This window comes from Chelonoidis abingdonii, chromosome 1 (assembly GCF_003597395.2).
Source record: "Chelonoidis abingdonii isolate Lonesome George chromosome 1, CheloAbing_2.0, whole genome shotgun sequence".
Classification (NCBI taxonomy): domain Eukaryota; kingdom Metazoa; phylum Chordata; order Testudines; family Testudinidae; genus Chelonoidis; species Chelonoidis abingdonii.
Window position 1 is genome coordinate 119,513,996 of NC_133769.1, and position 21,006 is coordinate 119,535,001.

The 21,006-nt window shown below is 43.0% G+C and overlaps 2 protein-coding genes across 3 annotated transcripts in view; both read left to right on the top strand.

Annotated features, from left to right (window-relative positions):
* Positions 1-6,019: 6,019 nt before the first annotated feature.
* LOC116815630 (tubulin alpha-8 chain-like) lies at positions 6,020-8,368 on the top strand. Its single transcript, XM_032764135.2, has 4 exons — positions 6,020-6,062; positions 6,152-6,300; positions 6,720-7,400; positions 7,875-8,368. The coding sequence occupies exons 1-4, from the start codon at positions 6,035-6,037 to the stop codon at positions 8,166-8,168; spliced, it is 1,152 nt and encodes a 383-aa protein (XP_032620026.2). The 5' UTR covers positions 6,020-6,034; the 3' UTR covers positions 8,169-8,368.
* A 10,577-nt stretch (positions 8,369-18,945) lies between these two features.
* Positions 18,946-21,006, top strand: part of LOC116815626 (tubulin alpha-8 chain) — an 11,671-nt gene continuing 9,610 nt past the window's right edge. Inside the window, exon 1 of one of the 2 annotated variants that reach the window (XM_032764129.2) lies at positions 18,946-19,175. In XM_032764129.2, the coding sequence (XP_032620020.1) occupies positions 19,167-19,175 (9 nt within the window). In that variant the 5' untranslated portion in view covers positions 18,946-19,166. Of the gene's footprint in view, positions 19,176-19,662; positions 19,745-21,006 lie in introns of those variants that run through there. The other variant, XM_032764130.2, reaches the window with a different exon arrangement.

Consider the following 21,006-nt stretch of genomic DNA (forward strand, 5'->3'; position numbering starts at 1 on the left):
AGACCCTGTGATGCACTAGGTAGGAGCTTTTTATTCTGCTCCATCTCGTAACAGGAGAACTGAAATGCTGGATTTGAGAAGCTAACCCTCACAAGCGCAAAGGGGATGAAGAGGCAGATATTATTTGAGGAGGAACTACTACTTCCTTTTCCATCCCCCTCTCCCTCCAACACACACTTAAAAACATGCTGGCAAGGTTTGCATTTTTAACTGAGGCGTGAACTTTTTTAACTTAATAAAATTTTAAAAGTACACTGTACCCTCAATATATCCAGATGACACATGATGAAATGCCTATAATCTAGAAAATGACAAATGTTAAGTACATTTGGATTCTTACAGAGTATGTATACATGTCACTTTTTTATTCAATCCATAACAACTTCAAGCAATACCAAGGTAATAAATACATACAGATTAAAACTGACAAAATTACATCTGATTAAAGGAAAAAAAACTATACTTCTAAATTGTATTGTTATTTTTGGCAACACAGAGGGAAATCCATGAGAGTGGTGAGATAGTTCAGTGTGCAGAGAAATAGTTCATGGACATGTACAGTCTACATTTTCAGAAGAGGTTAGTGATGTTGGGTCCTCAACATGAGACATCACCAAGTCCGAGTCTCAGAAAGGGCTAAATACTCACCCACAGAAAAATCAAGCTCATTAAAGGGTCTCAGTTTGTAACTTCAACAGTAGAGGCATCCAAAATCATTAGCCACTTTTGAAAATTTACATCATATTAGAAGATGTGAGCACCCATTCAATGGTGCCCATAGTCCTAGTTATGACATCATACCCCTGTTGATCATCAGTGGTTTGTGTCACAGACCCCTGACCTCACTGACAGGACAAGGGAGAGACTCTTACTATTTATCACAGAAAGCACAAGAGATTTATGATTCTATGTCTTTACTTTAGTAGCATAGAATGGTTCTCATAATAGGAATTTAGAAACAACACAAAACTACAAGAAATGTAAAAGAGGTCATAATTTCAGGAACATAATTAACAAACTTTTTTTCTGATTATTTTTAACTTAACTTCTCATTTATGTCCCGTTCATCCTTCTTATTCTCATCTAAACTAAAATCCCTTTACACTGTGCTGGCAGTATAAAGCAGCCTTAAAGTGGGTGTAAACATCATTTATTCCCACTTTAAGGCCGTTTTACCCTGCCATAGTGGGGTAAAAGGGGTTTAGTATTAAATGAGAATCAGGCCCAGTCTGAGTGTGAGAAGGGTAGAAACCCCTCCAAAACGCAGTGTGAAAAAGAAATGGCCAAAAGACCTGATTCAAAGCCTACTGAAATAAATGGAAGCACTCCCATTTCAATAAGCACAATTGAATTAGCCATAATTCCATGGAAATGCTCATGCTTACAATTAGCAATAGCATATTCTGTCCACAGGCCTCCTGAAGGACTATGATGGGAAGAAAACATTTCCAATTAATTCCCTTTCATTTTGGTCCCTACAATTATATTTAAATTCTCTCCTAGTACAGGGCTTTGCTCTGGAGATCCATCCCCCACCACACACACAGCTTCACCGTCTACTTAGATGGATCTAACAACATGTGCAGACTTCTGGTAGTGAGCACATATGAAGAACAACAAGGTAGTTGCTACCTGGAAGATAAGACTCTACCTCAGTACAGATGAAGCCTAAACCAGACTGTGCTCTAAATGTCTGCAAACTGTATAGGGTCTGGTCTTCTAGCACTGCAGTGCAGATACAGTTAATAAGATCAAATGTGAACCCCAGACTGTTAGACAGGGAATTCAATGTACGAGTTTGAAGTAGGGTCAGGATTTAAATATCCTACAGAGATCAGTTTACTATGCCTGGGACTCAGAGGAAGGTCCACTGTTTTCATTGTTAAAGGAACAGTAACTTATTTTAAAGCCATTTACTTTGAAAACCCCCATTTCAAATCTGTTGCTTCTCTTCGCATTTCTCCTGTGTCAGTCAGAGCATTTCCAAATTGCAGCAAGTGTAGCGAAGAAAAAGGTTTCATGCAGATCTGCTCTGCCATGGGATTCATCACAGGGAGCTGATGCAAAAGGTAGAGTTAAGATATTCACTGGAAAGGAACAAGATCTGATTAGGGGAAAAGGAGGCAGATCTGCAGCCTTTATGAGGCACATCCCCTATTATGAAATGAATAACTCTCCAGCACAAGTGCTTTGCTGTGTGAGAAGATATAAAAAGAAGGTTGATTACCAGGAAACCGCTCTTGTCTTCATCTGAACTGGGTAGAGGTTTTTCCTTTTTTGATGAATGAGCTGGCATATTCAACTTACACCTCTACCCTGATATAATGTGACCTGATATAACACGAATTTGGACATAACACAGTAAAGCAGTGCTCCGGGAGGGGGTGGGGTGGGGGCTGCCCGCTCCAGTGAATCAAAGCAAGTTCAATATAACATGATTTCACCTATAACACGGTAAAAATTTTTGGCGCCCAAGGACAGCATTATATTGGGGTACAGGTGTATTTACAGCACGGTGCTCATTATAACAGCAGGAGAAGACATGGGCCAGAAAACAGAATGAAATCCTACCTCATCTGACTCTTTCACTCACTAAAAACAAAAACAAAAATCTTATTTGTGTTTAAATAAAAATAGAACATGGCTTCACTCCTAGCTTTGGGTTTGGTTCTTGAAAACCTGAGACATGGTCAATAAGGTTTTATAAAATCAAATCCACCCCTGGTTTAGGCATCTTTAATTATCAGGGAGGCTGAGACGGTACTTCAAAACTTTGAGAATACACAGCATGTTTTTTTTTTGTCTCCAGAAGCACATTCCAAAGTACAATGGTCAGGATCTCTGTGCTGTGGAGAGGGATGAGAAAAAGAAATTCTTTTTGACAACCATTCAGCACATTTGTAACATAGAATTCTTAGGAGAGCATGGTTGAGCCAGCCAGGTCTGATTCCATTTCTTTTATAACCTGAGCATGACTGAGCCAGGACAGCATTCAGATAGAAAGGTTCCAAGAAAAATGGAGTCTGTGGAAGACATGCACATCTTTTGGGTATCAAATTGTCGCTTATAGACTACAACCGGACTACTGTACCAATGAGAGAAAACCCGAGTTTCTGTTAACTCAGTAGGTAACCTTACTTCTTTTCAGTTCAGAGGTCTGGGCTCCAGGTCTTGCTGGAATAGATTTCTTAGAAATAAGGATCATCTTTTTTTTAATGTTGATTTGTTTTTAAATTACTGAGCCCAGAATGTGCCACACTATTGGGTGTGCAAGCCTCAAAAACCTATAGCCAGCCTATCCTGGGGGAAAGATGACATTATCCATAAATGGGGGCTGGGGATGCCCTAGATATATACTGAACATACCCTGTATAGTCCTTTGTGAATTGTCCCTCCATGCTGGAGCCATGAGTTTGAAGGATAGGAAGACACTTTCCTTGTTATCCCATAAGTGACTTATGCAGGGTCTCTTGCACTTTCCTTTGGAGTAGTTAGTAGTGGTCACTGCTAGACAAGAAGCTAAATGATGGTCCACTGGTCTGATCCATTATGGTAATCCCTGTATTCCTATTTCTGCTACATGAAGAGGAAAGTAATTGAGAAAGAGGTAGTGATACAATTCAATATACCTCAGAATTCTTTGATCTGTATCAGTCTGGGGTCAGACCAGGTTATAGATCTGGAACTGGATTGCTATTGATGGGAGACAGTCTCCTTCTAGTAATGAACAAGAGTAAGATGTCCATACAGATTCTATTAACTCTCTGTAAATAGATTCTGATGCCACTGATGATGAGGTACTGTTGCTTCAGGTAGAACTGCAGGCTCTTAGCATAATCGTTCTACAGTGGGTTTGCTCCTTCCTCTGGTCCCAGAAAGTAATGCTGGGCTCTTAAGTGTGGTTTTGCTCTGATAGTCATTCTAAAACTGACAGCATGAGCTTCATGTTGGTTGTTTCATATCAAATTTGCTTAATTTACAAATAAAAAGATGTTTCTTCTAATTGCCAGCCCTGCAAACTCAATATGGAAATTGATAGACAAGCTGGGTTCTATCTTTCCAGCACAGCATTACAAGTAACAAAGATTCTTTTTTTAGACCAAATTATGCTTTCACTGATATCCCAGTGAATTTAGTGGAGTTGGACAGGCTTAATTTGAAGGCATGTCACATAGCTGTCACAGCACAAGAAAGAACCCAGCTTGATTATCAGATCTCAGGCTGAATTTTCAGTGCTGGCAATTAGGGGGAAAAACCCCACCATCACCCCAATCATTTCATTTGTAAGATTAGCAAATTTAAACAGACAGCAACATGGAGCTGAGGATGATATTTTTCCAGACTGAATTTCAGAGCAGAGATGCACTGAGACCAGTTCCAATCTGTTCAAGGCTTTTATCTTTAAAGAGTGCCTCTCAGCTTATATAATATAAGAGCAGTTAATGGCTTGTCTTCACTGCAAAGTTAACTTGAGTTATAACTTGAGTGTGGTTGTACTTTTAGCTCAGGTTGGCTCATCTGTCAGGGAGTATAGGTGAAAGCTTGAGTTAGCACAACTCATCCATGACTGCTCTGCTGTGTGAACCCAGGCTAGTGCCACTCGAATTCCCCCATGTGCCCAAGCAGGACAGAGAAGTTCTACCATAATTAACTGAGAAACAAATCATATTACATCACAGTTTGCAGCATTGTAAAGAACCATGTGATAGCCCCCAGAAGTTTTAATGCCATACGAGTGAGTGGAGCATCAGTGTGGACACAAGAGATTGAGTGTTGTTTGACAGTGTGGCTGCTCTCATTTGAGCTAGCTTAACTCCAGAGGAGTAATTCAGGTGTAGATAATGCAAGTTCACGCTGCAGTGAAGACATACCCTACGACTGACTAGGAAGTGCTAAAATATCTTATGTTTGAATATTCCTCATCCAGCAGCAGTGCTCACCCAAAGGGCTTTTTATAATTCATACTCTTTGGTGGTCTATAGTGCAAAATTCGGGGCAAGAGACATTTATTTTGTTTAGCATTTAATTATCTTTGTTGTGTGTTTCAGATTTATGTAATTATAGTGCCTTGCTGACATGGCAATAACCACTTTGGGAATTAGCTAAATATATATATGTGCTTGCTCAAAATATGCTTCAATGACACTGACTACACAGCCATGTCTAAATGGGCAGGGTGCACACCTGTAAGTGTGTATGAGCGCTCAGGAGATTAGTTTCACATGTGAAAGATTTTAAGTGCCAAGGGAATGAGGCTGATTCAACAACTCCTTGAGCTGGGCACTGATGAAAGCAGTTTTTCCCATCCTCCAGTCTAGCCTCCCAGTTGAGGGCTAAGGGCTCAGAAGACATGTCACCCCTGTTGAGTTATATATAGTTAGAAAATACTGCATGCTGTGTCAGGTCGCAGCCAAGAATAAAAATAAATGGACCTTGCACATGCTGATCATTTGGGATCTGTCACAGAGTATACATGTTTATGTGCATATATGTATGCGTATACATGAGGGCATGTATTTGGTGTACACAGGTATGTGTGTGAGTGCCTGAAAATCTCCATTTTTCTTTGTGATTTGCTATTTAAGTCCTTGTGTAGCTCTGCAGAAAAATACATTTACCATCCTATTTGTAAATAAGAGCTGGAACTTCTACTACAGGCAGAAAACAGAGGCTAGGCCCATTTCCATGGGTCCATGTTGGGTATGCGAGGTTGGAGACTTCAAACCAGAGGTTGGTTTGGGATTTCTGAATGCAGCTATGACACACATATGTGACTATCAGGAGGGAGAAGGGTTGATGTGTATTAATTCTTCTGACTTGTGCTCTGTTCTCCCTACAGCGTGAGTGCATCTCTGTTCACGTTGGCCAGGCTGGAGTTCAGATTGGCAATGCATGCTGGGAACTTTTCTGTCTGGAACACGGCGTTCAGCCAGATGGCACCTTCAAGAATCAGTCCAACAAGGTCAATGATGATGATTCCTTTGCCACATTTTTCAGAGAGACAGGCACAGGAAAGCATGTGCCACGGGCTATTATGGTAGACTTGGAGCAAACTGTAGTAGGTCAGTATAGAATTAACAATGGAAAATGGAAAAGAGCCTACCCTTATGTGGGTCAGGTTGGGGTCTTACGGTTTCTCTTTCTTGGACAGATGAAGTGCGGACTGGCACTTACCGTCAGCTTTTCCATCCAGAACAGCTGATCACTGGAAAGGAAGATGCAGCTAATAACTATGCCCGTGGTCACTATACCATTGGCAAAGACAGAATTGACTTGGCATTAGATCGTATCCGTAAACTGGTAAGTGATAGTACATCAGAAACAAGATTTGGGGCTGGTGGCATGAGTAGGTGAATAGGACATATATGTCAATTGGCAGCTCTTGTTTCGCTCCCAATAGGGTCATTGGTTCAGAGTAGATACTGATTGTATTGTAGGTCAGTTCCCAGATGGATGGAAGACTCAGACAGAAGCCTAAAATGTAGGTTCCTGCAGCTTAAATACTTCACATTTATCACTGTAACAGCAAACCAGTAGCGATACCGATCGAGCCCACACCATTATGTGAGAGGTTGTTATCGAGTCTTTTCCCAGGAAGCCCTGGGCTGATCTCTGTGCTGTGTTTTGGATACAGATGTCACAGCTTCAATCTCAGGATGCGTTCATGGAAGTCTCAGAGATTTAGACTGATTCCTTTTGTTCTCTGTTTGGCTTTTCAGACCGATGCCTGTTCTGGGCTACAGGGATTCCTGATTTTCCACAGCTTTGGTGGGGGCACTGGTTCTGGCTTTACCTCCTTGTTGATGGAGCGCCTCTCCCTGGATTACGGCAAGAAGTCCAAACTGGAGTTTGCCATCTACCCAGCCCCTCAAGTCTCCACTGCCGTAGTGGAGCCGTACAACTCCATCCTGACCACTCACACCACCCTGGAGCATTCAGACTGCGCCTTCATGGTGGACAATGAGGCCATCTATGACATCTGCCGTCGCAACTTGGACATTGAACGCCCCACTTACACCAACCTTAATCGTCTCATCAGCCAGATAGTCTCATCAATCACTGCCTCTCTGCGCTTTGATGGTGCCCTCAATGTGGATCTGACAGAGTTTCAGACCAACCTGGTGCCCTACCCTCGCATCCACTTCCCCTTGGTGACATATGCACCCATCATCTCCTCTGAGAAAGCCTACCAAGAGCAGCTGTCAGTGGCGGAAATCACCAGTTCCTGCTTTGAACCCAACAACCAGATGGTGAAGTGTGATCCCCGTCATGGAAAATACATGGCCTGCTGCATGTTGTACCGTGGTGACGTGGTCCCCAAAGATGTCAACGTAGCTATTGCTGCCATCAAGACCAAGAGAACGATCCAGTTTGTGGACTGGTGTCCAACAGGCTTCAAGGTAAGAGGGACAAAGACACACTGGCACTGTATATTAAAGGGACATTGTCAAGTAGTCCAGCCCAAATTGCGATTTCAACTCTTGAATGTTTTCCATTTGTGAGAAAAGTGAATGCTTAGAAGTGTGTGTATATGTGTGTATAATGTTCAGTTACTCCTTTGGAGAATGAACATGCTACTTACACAGCCTCTTAAGCAGTCTCTGTGCTCCCTGATCTCCTATCCAGTTTTGGTTGCTCTCCCTTGTTCTCATGGGTTATAGCTGAGAAATGAATAGTTCAAAAAGGGCAACATGGATGACTTTTGCCATTATGGTAATTTAATAGTGTGGTTTCAGCCTCCTAAGCTCTCTCTTTCCAACCATGTATGAGGCTACTCTGACTTTTCCACCATGTTTATTTGACTTTTGTTGTCTCTCTGGATCCTCTTTTCTCCCTCACTCTTTTTCCTCCCTCTTTCTTGTTCTTATTACCAGGTTGGAATCAATTACCAGCCTCCCACAATAACACCCGGAGGAGACCTGGCCCAAGTGGAACGTGCCGTCTGCATGCTAAGCAATACCACAGCCATCGCTGAGGCCTGGGCGAGACTGGACCACAAGTTTGATCTGATGTATGCCAAGAGAGCATTTGTGCACTGGTATGTTGGTGAAGGCATGGAGGAAGGGGAGTTTGCAGAGGCCCGAGAGGACTTGTCTGCACTGGAGAAGGACTACGAGGAAGTGGGAACGAACTCATTTGGAGAAGAAAATGACGGGGAGGAATTTTAAATACACTTTGCTCCTTGCTGCATGCAGGATTGTCTTTGTGTCTTTTTACTGCATGTGTCTTCATTCCTGTTTGTTTTATACACACAACAATTCCCATAGACTGAATATTATGAGGTCCATGTTCCAAGAATGCTCTTTCCTACCCCTCAAATCATGGGACGATGATCATATGAGATATGTCCACATGCTCCTAAGTCATAATTCCTAGGAAGACAACAAACCTTAGATATCCTGCCAATGCATCCTGAGAAAAAGTTTCTTTTTGAGCCGAGTCCCACTGTATTATAATGTAATATTTACTATAATTTATTCATCTAAGGATTCACTCATGCATCTCCAATATCATTATTTGACAAGTTTTATTTGTAATATTTGCTTTAAAATGCTCTATACAGTTGTGGCAGTGAGACTTTGAAAACACAGAGGATTGCTGTTGCAGGAACCAATGTTACTGAGCAGCAATGCTTATCCATAGGTTCAAATTAGTTGGAAGATAAGTCAATAAAGCCTTCCTAGTTTACAATGCTATGAGACCCCTCAGACTATTTCCTGCTCTTTCAAACATTTGATGTAGGACTCCCTGTTGTAGCTTTCTGAAAACTGTGTAAATGCCTCAGACAGGGCTTTTGCAAATGACAAAGGGGCTGATTGCTCCTTTATATTAAGTTCCCTTTATACTGTCTTTGTGCTGTAAAGGGCCTTAAAGTTAGATTTACCCTTCCTTTTGGGTCCCTTATCACACTAGAGCATATAAAGTGGCCTTAATATAAACAAGAATCATGCCCAGAATTTTTAAATGTTCACGTGCTCATTATTATTAATGTTAAAAAAAATACATCTATGACACTAGTCTTCATTCATGATCACTTATATGCAAAATAATAGAAGTTGTTTAACTTGATGGAGTCAAACCAAGATGGCTTTTACAAAAGGAAAGTCACACTTCTCTAACCTAAGCGGAGTATCTGAAAAAGTTGGCATAGTAAATAGACAACTATTAAAACAAATAAATAACCAATTTTTAAACAAGACATTGCCACTTCCCTCATGATCAACTGATAGGAAACAGATGTCGAGAGAGATTAATAGCGAGAGGCTTCAGGATATATTTTTAGAAATCATGCACAAAAACGTTAAGAACATTAAGGTTGCAAAGTCAACCACTCAAAAGTTAAGAAATGCCATAATTAAAATGGTCTATGCTACCTTAATTCATCCTCCACCCCTTGTGCATATGCATTAAGATATTGTCTTTAATTAAATGATCGCATCCTATTTTTCCCACCGGACTCCTGCCTCATTCAGTGCACAGGACGGACAGTGCTCACTTAATGAGCAGCTATCTGATATTTTGTTTTCTCCTAATCCTTTAATGTGTGGCCCCTGGCCATATTTACTTCACTATATTAAATCCTGTTCTTATGACAGAATTATTCGTTTCTTCATGGGCTTTCCTTATGCACTTATCATTGTAGTATCAGAGTGCTTCACGCATATTAAAATAAATTATTTTCACAACAACTATGTGAGCTGAAGGGATGGCATCATCCCCATTCTACAGATAAGAAACTGAGGCACAGAGTGATTAGGCCAAAAGTTTCCACCCAGTTTGAGATGAACAGGACCTGATTCTTCAGAGGACTTATTATACAGACCTTTCTATGTTCAAAGCACAGCTCCCACTGACTTCAGTTGTAGCTTTGAATGCTCAGCACATCTGCAAATCAGACCTCAGGATATCAAGTTGGGCACCCTGAAAATGAGGAACACACAGTTAGTGGCCACTGTGAAAAGTTTGGTTTAAGTGACTTGCCCAGAGTCACATAGGAACTTTGTGGCAGAGATATAATCCAATTCTCCAGGGCAGCATTCAACTGCCTTAACCATGAGACTGTCCTTTCTCTTCCTGCAGTTCTTTGTCTCATTCACTACAGACCTTCCAACTACTGCATCAAACGAGGAAGGATCCTATAGTCAAAGTGTCCTTTACTATACAACCCTGATTCATCCCCAGAGCAGTTCTATCCTTCAGTGCACTGAATGAGGGAGAGGATTTCATGCCCTGGTTAGTCGGCCAAATATAATAAGCTGGAAAGCTTGATGTGGCCCCCGGGCCACTAGTTGCCCATCCCTGATTCAGGGCTTGTCTTCACTTACTGGGATTGACGCTGTGGTGATTGATCCACCAGGGGTTGATTTAACGGGTCTAGTGAAGACCTACTAAATTGACAGCTGATTGCTCTCCCGTCAACTCTGGTACTCCACTGAAATGAGAAGCATAAGGTAAGTTGAAGGGAGAGTTTCTTCCATCGACCCAGCGCGGTGAAGACACTGCTATAAATCGACCTAAGGTACGTCAACTCCAGCTATGTTATTCATGTACCTGGTGTTGCGTAACTTAGCTCAACTTAACCCTGTAGTGTAGACTTGCCCTTAGATGATTGATGTACAAGAGAATGGAACGCATCTGGGACAACAGAGATGTGTAAGCAGAGTCAGGATGAGCTGTATCCTGACATCTGGTGGTGAATTGTAGGGAGTGTGGAAAGAATGCCAAGAATCTCAAAAGGTGTGGACAGATTTGCATTGGCATCCACCCTCAACTTAGCATAAGCCTACAGCAGCTTGGGATGGTGATTTTAACAGCTCTGGGAGCCCTCAAATTTCTTGTTATGGGGGCAAGAGGAAAAAAAGTGTGTCTCCATGATTGTGTGAATGGGGAGCTGTGGGACTGCTTTGTGACAGAATGACTCAACCTCAGTGGGTGGTACTTGCTAGACAGGGACATGGGTTCCAAATCCACTGAACTGAGAGAGGGTGGGACAGGTATCTGTGCTTGGTGGTGCAGTTGCCTTGTGGAGCCAGAGCACCAGTTCCACCCCTCCTCTCTCCACTGGGGAATGTCAGATTGACTTTTTATCCCTTAAGAATCTAGATACAGGTTACTGAGCTGAACTCACTTGGGCAAATGGTGCACTAGCACTGGGCTCCCCCACTTGTGCCGAGATCACTAAGAGTTGAAATCACAAAAGAGCTGAAATTACTGAGCTGGGAGCACGAGTACTGTGTAACTAGTGGGAGCCTGAAGCTATACTGTAGAACAGAGCAGCTGGCGAGTGGAGCAGTGTGAGAGATGGCTGAAGCGGACCACGGGACAGCTAGTGGAGCGGAGCGGCTGGCAGAGTGGAGTAGCTGTGGAACGGGTGGAGTGGCCCACGGAGCGAGCGGAGCCGAGCAGTTTGCAGGGACAACTGGAGCAGCTCACGAGGCAGCTGGTGGAGCGGAGCAGTTTGTGAGGACGGCTGGAGGAGCAGAGGAGCGGCTGGTAAGGCAAGCAGTTGTGGAGAAGGCGGAAGCAGCTCCCACGGAGATGCGGGGCAGTTGGCCCTGGACCACATAAGATGGCCCCTCTTCACCCAGGCTGGGGGGAGGGACTCTACAGCATAGACTCTTGAATTCTGGGGGCATGACCAGAGACTTTTGGTTGTTGGACTTTGGGTGATTGGACTTAAGACCCTAAGGGGAAAGGACATTGCCAAATTACTGGGGTATGGGTTTTTGTTTATGGTTTGTGTTATAACTCTGTTTGGTGGTGTTTCTCCAAAGGGATCTGCCGCATTGGATTCCTTCCTTTATTAAAAAGGTTTTGCTACACTCAGACTCCGTACTTGCGAGAGGGGAAGTATTGCCTCCTAGAGGCGCCCAGGAGGGTGTGGTATGTAAGTGTCCCAGGTCACTGGGTGGGGGCTCGAGCCGGTTATGCATTGTGTTACTGAAACGGAACCCCTGGATGTGGAACCCGGCCCTTGTTGCTGCCAACTCAGAGGGGCAGAAGGGTTACAGATGTATCAGCCTTTCATGAGATAAAGATATAGTTTACCAGTGCCATCATGTTAGCATATTATAATCCCGCAACCAAAAGTAAAGTGAAAGTTCAGTAGGTTTAGGGGCTATATTGGGCCAAGATCAGGAGGACAGTACTTAAAAGCCTGTATGTTATACAAGCAAGGTACTTTCAAATTCAGAGTTCTGATACTCCCAAACAGAGAACAAAGTTTTAGCTGTTGTGTGGGTGTGCGGACAAATATGTCTCTATGAGTCTGAATTTGGTTTTATTACACATAGTAAATCACTCAAGATTATATTCCACCAAAATCAAAATCCTTTCCAGAAGTGACAGATAGGAATTAAGGTTGTTACAATATTGATTAAAAATTTTATTCCAACAAAGTATATGCATCAGTGCAGCTGGTGCATTATCAAGGCTGTCCCCTAGAGCATATAAGATTTGTAATCTGGCAGCAGAATATGTCTATTTTATAGTTTACACTGTTGTTCCCCACATTTTTCCTCCTTAAGGGGTAGAAGCAGCTTCTGAAAGAGATCCAGACATTATCCACCTTAGACACATTAAGGAGTCATTAAAGTGAACTTGTATAGTGGTGCCCAAAGATCTTTACAAACAGACATTGAAAATTAGGACACGAAGAGCTACCAGTGCTGTGTGGATGAAACCACATTGAAGAATGTTGATGGCCAGGTGTAGTAGACACAGAAGCAGAACCCACGTCTGCTGCATGTCCATTCTGTCAATTACTGGGCCTTTGGCCAAGGCCAAAATTTATATCCAGTACAGAAATATCATTAAAACCCTGTTGCCAAAGTGGGTCATTTGTTGGTTCTTGTTGATTATTGTTCACAGTGGCAGGAAGTGTCCATAGTAAAAAGGTTACACCATTACCATTCTTAATAACTTTGAGAACATAGTGGAAACATATGAGATATCTAAACTCTTTTTCAGTGACAATGATTCTCAATTTTTGTCCAAGGAATTTTGGTATTTGTTACTGGATAATAGTATTTTGCAAGTCAATGGGAAGGGTGAATGTCAAAATAGAACACTTTGCCGCATACTTAGAATAGTGCTTAAAAAAGGATAGAAGACATGAATTCTCACATTTTTTGGCATATCATAATGCATCCTATACGATCGTTGAGAAAAACCCAGCAGAGCTACCCTTTGTTAGGAGGTTCCATACAAAAATACCAGAAGTCTCAACAGTTTTAACAGAACAGACTGTATAGAACAAGAAAGAGACTACAAAAGAAACAGCAGCGGAAATGTTGAGACCAAGAATAAATTAATCACAGATGAAAACTGTCATAGTACCTGGTATGTAACTGCAACTGAGAGCCAAACTCAGGTCAGCAGGGCCGGCTTTAGGCCAATTCACCTGATTCCCCTGAATCGGGCCCTGCACCCAAGCCCCGATATGGGGTACCGGCAAGAGCTGGTGAGCCACACTGAGGTGGCCTGTCTTCCCCAGGGGGAAATTTAAAGGGCCTGGAGCTCCCGGCAGAGGCTGGAGCCCCAGGCCCTTTAAATTGACACCAGAGCCCCACTGCTGGAGCCCTGGGGTAGGGCTGTGGGGCTCTGAGGGCTATTTAAAAAGTCTGGGGCTCCTGTTGCTTCTACCATCCCAGCCCTTTAAATAGCAGTGGGAGCCCCACTGCTTCCCCAGGGCTCCCTGGGCTATTTAAAGGGCCAGGGTGGTAGAAGCAGGGGAGCCCCAGGCCCTTTAAATAGCCCCCAGAGCCCTGGGGTAGCGGGGGGGGGTGTCCAGCTGCCTCTGCCGCCCTGGCCCTTTAAATAGCCCCTGGACCCCCACCACTTCCCTAGGGTTCCCTCAGCTATTTTAAGGGCTGGGGCATCAGGGCACCCAGAGGATTCAGGGGGCCTGGGGCAAAGCAATTTTGGGGGCCCCTTCCATAAAAAAAAAGTTGCAATACCACAGAATACTATATTCTAGTGGGGGCCCCTGTGGGACCCAGGGCCTGGGGCAAATTGCCCCACTTGCCCCCCCCCCCCAGGTGGCCCTGTGGGACAGTAGAAGCAGGGGAGCCCTGGGCCCTTTAAATAGCCCCCAGAGCCCTGGAGTAGCGGGGGGCTCCAGCTGCCTCTGCCACCCCAGTCCTTTAAATAGCTGCAGGATCCCTGCTGCTTCCCCAGGCTCTGGCGGCTATTTATAAGGCTGGGGCAGTGGAAGAAGGGGAGCCCTGGGCCCTTTAAATAGCCCCTGAGCCCTGGGCTGCTGCTGCTACCCCAGTGGGGGAGGGAGGAGGAAGGGGCACTTACTGTACAGGGTGGGCTGTACCCCCTGTACCCGCACCCCCTGCCCGCAGCCAGCCCCTGCTGCACCCTCTGCCTGCACCAGCCCCGCACCCCCGGCTCACAACCAGCCCCTGTGTCCAGCCAGTCCTGCATCCGCCTTTTTTTACATGTTTTTTTTTCAGTCATCCCTGCTGGGGCCCCGCTGAAAATGTTCCAACTGGGCCCCGCACTTCCTAAAGCCGTCCCTGCAGGTCAGACTGTCAGAAAACAGGGCAGACACCCCACATTGCTAGTATATTCTGTAATTAGATTTCATCAAACCAGTAATAAACATGCACTCCTGAACTATGTATTAGTCCCACCATGAAGCCACAGACAATCCCTTTAAGCTCTCCAGGCCCTTTTTACCACCCAGACAAACTGGACTTTATGCTGAAAGGTTATTAAAACTGAAATCACCACACACTAGGTTCTTCCAACCCCAAAGGATCGGTCACTTACCGCAGGTCAATGGATGCTTTGGATCACACACCAAAAACAACACTGATAGCTAATACATTTTTAGTTTTCTAAAGAAATTGGTTAAGAAAAAGAAATGGGAGTTATTCAAAGGTTAAAGCAGGTAATGTTCATAACAGGGGAGTCAAAGATTGTAAGTCCAAAATGATAGCAGAGATGGGTTTCTGCTTAGGTCTCCATAAATGTCTCAGGACTGCCCAAAATGGCTTTGGGGACCTCTACTTGTATCTGGGACACCCTCTGACAGCACTGAAATAGATCAGAGATCTAAAGGATCATTTCCAGGATCCAGTATTTTATAGAGCCTGCCCACAGAAGATAAGCCTAAAATAGTTTGGCAGATGTTCCTAGCACAGCATGGGCTCTTGTTTTGTTGACTCAACACAGACAAAGTTTGCAGATCTCCCATTGTCCTAGACAATGACCCATGCTTTGAAGTTAACAACCTTCTCATCTAAAGTTCTAAGACTTCAATCGTGGTTGATGGGGCATCCAGTTACAGAGACATGCAAAGGGAGGAGGTGTTGCCTTATATATTAAAAATGTATACACTTAGACTGAGGTTGAGATAGAAATAAGAGACAGACTTGTTGAAAGTCTACGGGTAAGGATAAAAGGGGTAAAAAACAAGCGGGATGTCATGGTAGGGGTCTACCACAGAACACCAAACCAGGAAGAAGACGTGGATGAGGCTTTTTTTAAACAACTAACAAAATCATCCAAAGCACAGGACTTGGTGGTGATGGGGGACTTAAACTACCCAGACATCTGTTGGGAAAATAACACAGCAGGGCACAGATTATCCAGTAAGTTCTTGGAATGTATTGGAGACAATTTTTTATTTCAGAAGGTGGAAAAAGCTACTGGGGGGAGGCTGTTCTAGATTTGATTTTGACAAATAGGGAGGAACTGGTTGAGATTTTGAAAGTGGAAGGCAACTTGGGTGAAAGTGATCATGAAATGGTAGAGTTCATGATTCTATGAAATGGTAGGAGGGAGAACACAATAAAGACAATGGATTTCAAGAAGGCAGACTTTAGCAAACTCACGTAGGTAGGTAAAATCCCTTGAGAAGCACGTCTAAGGGGAAAAACAATTGAAGATAGTTGGCAGTTTTCCAAAGAGACATTATTAAGGGCACGAGAGCAAACTATCCCACTGAATAGGAAAGATAGGAAGTATGGCAAAAAACCACCCTGGCTTAACCAGGAGATCTTCAATGATCTAAAACTCAAAAGAGAGTCCTACAAAAAGTGGAAACTCAGTCAAATTACAAAGGATGAATATAAACAAATAACACAAGTATGTAGGGACAAAATTAAAAAAGCCAAGCCACAAAACTAGATCAAACTAGTTAGGGACATAAAAGGAAACAAGAAAACATTCTACAAATACATTAGAAGCAAGAGAAAGACCAAGGACAGAATTACTGTTACTCAGTGAGGGGGGGGGAAGACAATAACAGAAAATGTGGAAATGGCAGAGTGCTTAATGACTTCTTTGTTTCGGTTTTCACCAAGAAGGTTGGTGGCGACTGGACATCTAACATAGTGAATGCCAGTGAAAATGAGGTAGGATCAGAGTCTAGAAGAAGGAAAGAACAAGTCAAGAATTACTTAGACAAGTTAGATGTCTTTAAACCACTAAGGCCTGATGAAATGCATCCTAGAATACTCAAGAAGCTGACTGAGGAGATATCTGAACCATTATCTTTGAAAAGTCATGGAAGACAGGAGACATGCCAGAATACTGGAAAAGGGCAAATATAGTGCCCATCTATAAAAAGGAAAATAAGGACAACCCAGGGAATTACAGACCAGTCAGCTTAATTTCTGTACCCGGAAAGATAATGGAGCAAATAATTAAGCAATCAGTTTGCAAACACCTAGAAGACAATAAGGTGATAAATAACAGTCAGCAGGGATTTGTCAAGATCAAATCATGTCAAAACAACCTGATAGCTTTCTTTGACAGGATAACAAGCCTTGTGGATGGGGGGAAGCAGCAGATGTGATATATCTTGACTTTAGTAAGACTTTTGATACTGTCTTGCATGATCTTCTCATAAACTAGGGAAATACAACCTAGATGTAGCTACTACAAGATGGGTGTATAACTGGTTGGAAAATCATTCCCAGAGAGTAGTTATCAGTGGTTCACAGTCATGCTGGAAGGGCATAAGAAGTGGGGTCCTGCAGGGATCGGTTCTGGGTCCGGTTCTGTTCAATATCTTCATCAATGATTTAGATAATGGCATAGAGAGTACACTTATACAGTTTGTGGACAATACCAAGCTGGGAGGAGTTGCAACTGCTTTGAAGGATAGGATTAAAATTCAAAATGATCCGGACAAACTGAAGAAATAGTCTGAAGTAAATAGGATGAAATTCAATAAGGACAAATGCAAAATACTCCACTTAGGAAGGAACAATCAGTTGCATACATACAAAATAGGAAATGACTGCTTAGGAAGGAGTACTGCGGAAAGGGATCTGGGGGCATAGTGGATCACAAGCTAAATATGAGTCAACAGTGTAATGCTGTTGCAAAAAACCAAACATGATTCTGGGATGTATTAGCAGGAGTGTTGTAAGCAAGACACAAGAAGTAATTCTTCCACTCTACTCCACGCTGATTAGGCCTCAACTGGAGTATTGTGTCCAGTTCTGGGTGCCACATTTCAGGAAAGACGTGGACAAATTGGAGAAAGTCCAGAGAAGAGCAACAAAAAATGATTAAAGGTCTAGAAAACATGACCTATGAGGGAAGAGTGAATTTTTTTTTTTTAGTTTGGAGAAGAGACAACTGAGAGGGGAACATGATAACAGTTTTCAAGCACATAAAAGGTTGTTACAAGGAGAAGGGAGAAAAATTGTTGTTCTTAACCTCTAAGAATAGGACAAGAACCAATGGGCTTTAATTGCAGCAAAGGTGGTTTAGGTTGTACATTAGGAAAAACTTCCTGTCAGAGTGGTTAAGCACTCGAATAAATTGCCTAGGGAGGTTGTGGAATCTCCATCACTGGGGATTTTTAAGAGCAGGGTGGACAGGTATACTTAGTCCTGCTTTGAGTGCAGGGGACTGGACTAGATGACCTCTCAAGGTCCCTTCCAGTTCTATGATTCTATAACACTTTTAGTTACAAACATCCAGATAATTAGTTTTCCTGAACAATGTGACATCAAATCAACTCTAATCCCAACACATATTAAGGTTAATTAAGAACAAAGATAGCAATCACGCGAAACAGGTGAAGACAAAAACATCATCATTTCACTAGCTTTCATGTGTTTAAAGCAATTGTAATTACTGGGCACATGCCAAGTACAGGTAATGCGTTAACATCCCCTTTTGTTCTGTTCTAACAAGTCACTTGGTACATTTAACTCTTCCTTGAGGGTGTGACCTTAGCTGGCTAGCTGTCAGCTGTCAGCGTCACAGCAAGTTAGAGCTAGAATTCTTGACACCAACCAAGTTGCATTGGGTCAAGAACACTAGAACTAACTATTCTTCAGCCATTGCATTAAAGCCTTATTGTTTGCTGGAAAAACATGGGAATCAAGTAGCTTTAAAAAAATGGACAGAAAGAAAATCTCATATGGAATTCTTCCTTTGTAAAAGCATTTGTTGAACCAGAGATGTAACTCTCCATAGTCAAACCAGGGAAAGGAGGCTTGGAAGCTTATGTAGAGTTCCAAAATGTAGACTGTATGTACCAGAAACAAAAGGGAACTGATCAAAACGAAATCCTCTCAAATATCTAAAAAATTATGAGTGGAATTAAAGGAAGATATAGTTAGATGCTGGGTGCCAGCACAGGCTCAATAATTTACTAACTGATATTGGGTGAAGGTAGTCTACTAAAGTTTAGGAAATATGTATTTAAATGGTTGTTGTTTAAATGTCATGTGAAATGTAAACAGTATGGTTCTAAAGAAAGGAGGGAAAGTAGACTCTTCTGATTCTAAGGAGTTAACTGTGCTGTACTGCTTGTAACCTGAGCTCTGACACTGAGACAGGTGTCCTCTTTCCTAAGCTCAGCCTGGAATAGAAACAGCAGACAGTAAAGCAGTAACTGGAAGCAAGACAAGTATCTTTGTCTGTACATCTGCCCATCCATCCACTCCTTTACTATAAACACTGCAATGAGAAGTGATTTCTCTCTCTCTGTTTGGGCAGATCAGTTGGACTGTGGCCCTCATGTTGCAGGGCACTGCTGATATTCCAGCTGCCTGCATATCCAGAGAGAAGCAGTAAAATAAATCAGAACATGAGAGGAGAGGCAGATGGGATAAAGGACAGACGGGAAGCCACAGAGGGGACTGGGCAGCAGCTAAGACCACTCTGTGGTACAGCACTCTTTAAAAATGGTAAATGTACGTATTATCTCTCTCAATTTTTTGTTCTATTTCCCTGTCCCTCTCTTTCCCATTCAATTGTTCTCTCACACTTGCTTGTTCACAGGCACTGGAGGGTAGGAATGATTCTCATGTTCATGTAGCGGTTATTTGTGAAGGAATATGGAATTTGGATTGTAATTGAATACTGTGGTGTATGGTTTGAATTGTTAGAGTGTGTGTGTGTGTGGGGGGGCATTAATGGTTAGTGGGTGTGGAATATGGGCAGATTCTGGATACACTCAGATGTAGTGTGTATGTAGGGATTGTAGTGAAAGAATATGGGATACTTGGGGTAGGGATGGATTTTTGTGTGCGTGTATGTGTTAGTTAGTAAGGAGCTGGTGATGTAATAGGGCAGAGGTGGGAGGATTGTGACCTATTCCCTACCCTGCACTGTGACACTGAAGGATAGTAGCAGGTGTTTGGTGCATGGCTCAGGCCCCTTCCTATCTAACAGCTCAGAGTGATACAACCGTAGAGAGAGCAGTATCAAAGGCTGCTACTGCTGACTGAGACAGGAAGCAAACACCACTGGCAACAGCATGGTAAGGGGGGACTATGGGAACTCCACACTCATTAAGGAAACAGGAGGATTCTGGGGGTGGGCAGAGTCAGGGGGATCTGCGATCTGCCCTATTGTGGAGCTTGATGAGGGTAGGAGGATTCAGATTGTTTTCTGCTTCAGTGTCTGGATTCAAGGCGGGGAGAGGGGGGATGAGACTAGAGACGGATGCCACTGGACTTGGTCAATACTTCCTTGTGCAACACTGCATGGGCAGGGTGATCCTGGCCCCAACCTTGCAGTATGGCACCCTTTTTGCTGCTGAGTGAATTTTACATCTGGGCATTTTATTCTGCTCCATCCCTTAAGAGGCAGATTGAAACCCTTAAGCCTTGGAACTTGCCCTAATATGGTGAACCTGCTTCTGTAGGAGGGCAAGTGGAAGAAGAGGAAATCTGAGGATGGATGAACCCTTCCTATTCAATCCCTTTTCCTTACAAACAGCTATGGTAGCAGACTAGTAAGACAAAAAGACTAGGAAATTCAGATGACAATGAAAGTGACCATGACAAATAAATTTTGGTTTCATTCATCTTCTGTGTATATGGACACACATGCTACTTTTTCCACAATCCATCACTTCAATCATCACAAACGCAATACAACCAGACTAAAAATACAGAAATTTGCACCCAATTAATCCAGAGAGCTGGCATTTGGACTCTACAATCTTAAAATATGTGAGCATACCCCCATCACCATGGGTCCAAGGCAACTTCAAGGGTGCCCACAGCTCCAGTTATGGCATCAGACCCATGGTGATCATCAATGGTTTGTGTCACAGAACGCTGACATCACTAAGTAAAGGGGAACATGTAAGGTTCAGAATGAATCAGATACAGGCTGGGAAAAACATACTGAGGCAAATTCAGCTTCGGTAGAACTCCAGTTAAATCAATGGAATTACAATGGAGATTTTAATTTGGTTCTGTACCTCTTAACTATTCCATAGCTTCTGTTTGTGATCCTGTGTCTTTGTTTTAGTAGCATAGAGAGGGTCTGATATTGAACAGTATGAGATTTGATAGTTGCTTATTATTTGTAAAAGCAGCAAAGAGTCCTGTGGCACCTTATAGACTAACAGACGTTTTGGAGCATGAGCTTTCGTGGGTGAATACCCACTTCGTCGGATGCACTTAGTGGAAATTTCCAGGGGCAGGTATATATATGCAAGCAAAAAGCAGGCTAGAGATAACGAGGTTAGTTCAATCAGGGAGGATGAGGCCCTCTTCCAGCAGCTGAGGT

Bases quoted from the DNA above. Each gene is read 5' to 3' on its own strand.
- LOC116815630 (XM_032764135.2), top strand. From the start codon at position 6,035: ATGGTAGACTTGGAGCAAACTGTAGTAG. The intron at 6,301-6,719 runs GTAAGTGATAGT...TTGGCTTTTCAG, and splicing joins TAGATCGTATCCGTAAACTG to ACCGATGCCTGTTCTGGGCT. The intron at 7,401-7,874 runs GTAAGAGGGACA...TCTTATTACCAG, and splicing joins GGTGTCCAACAGGCTTCAAG to GTTGGAATCAATTACCAGCC.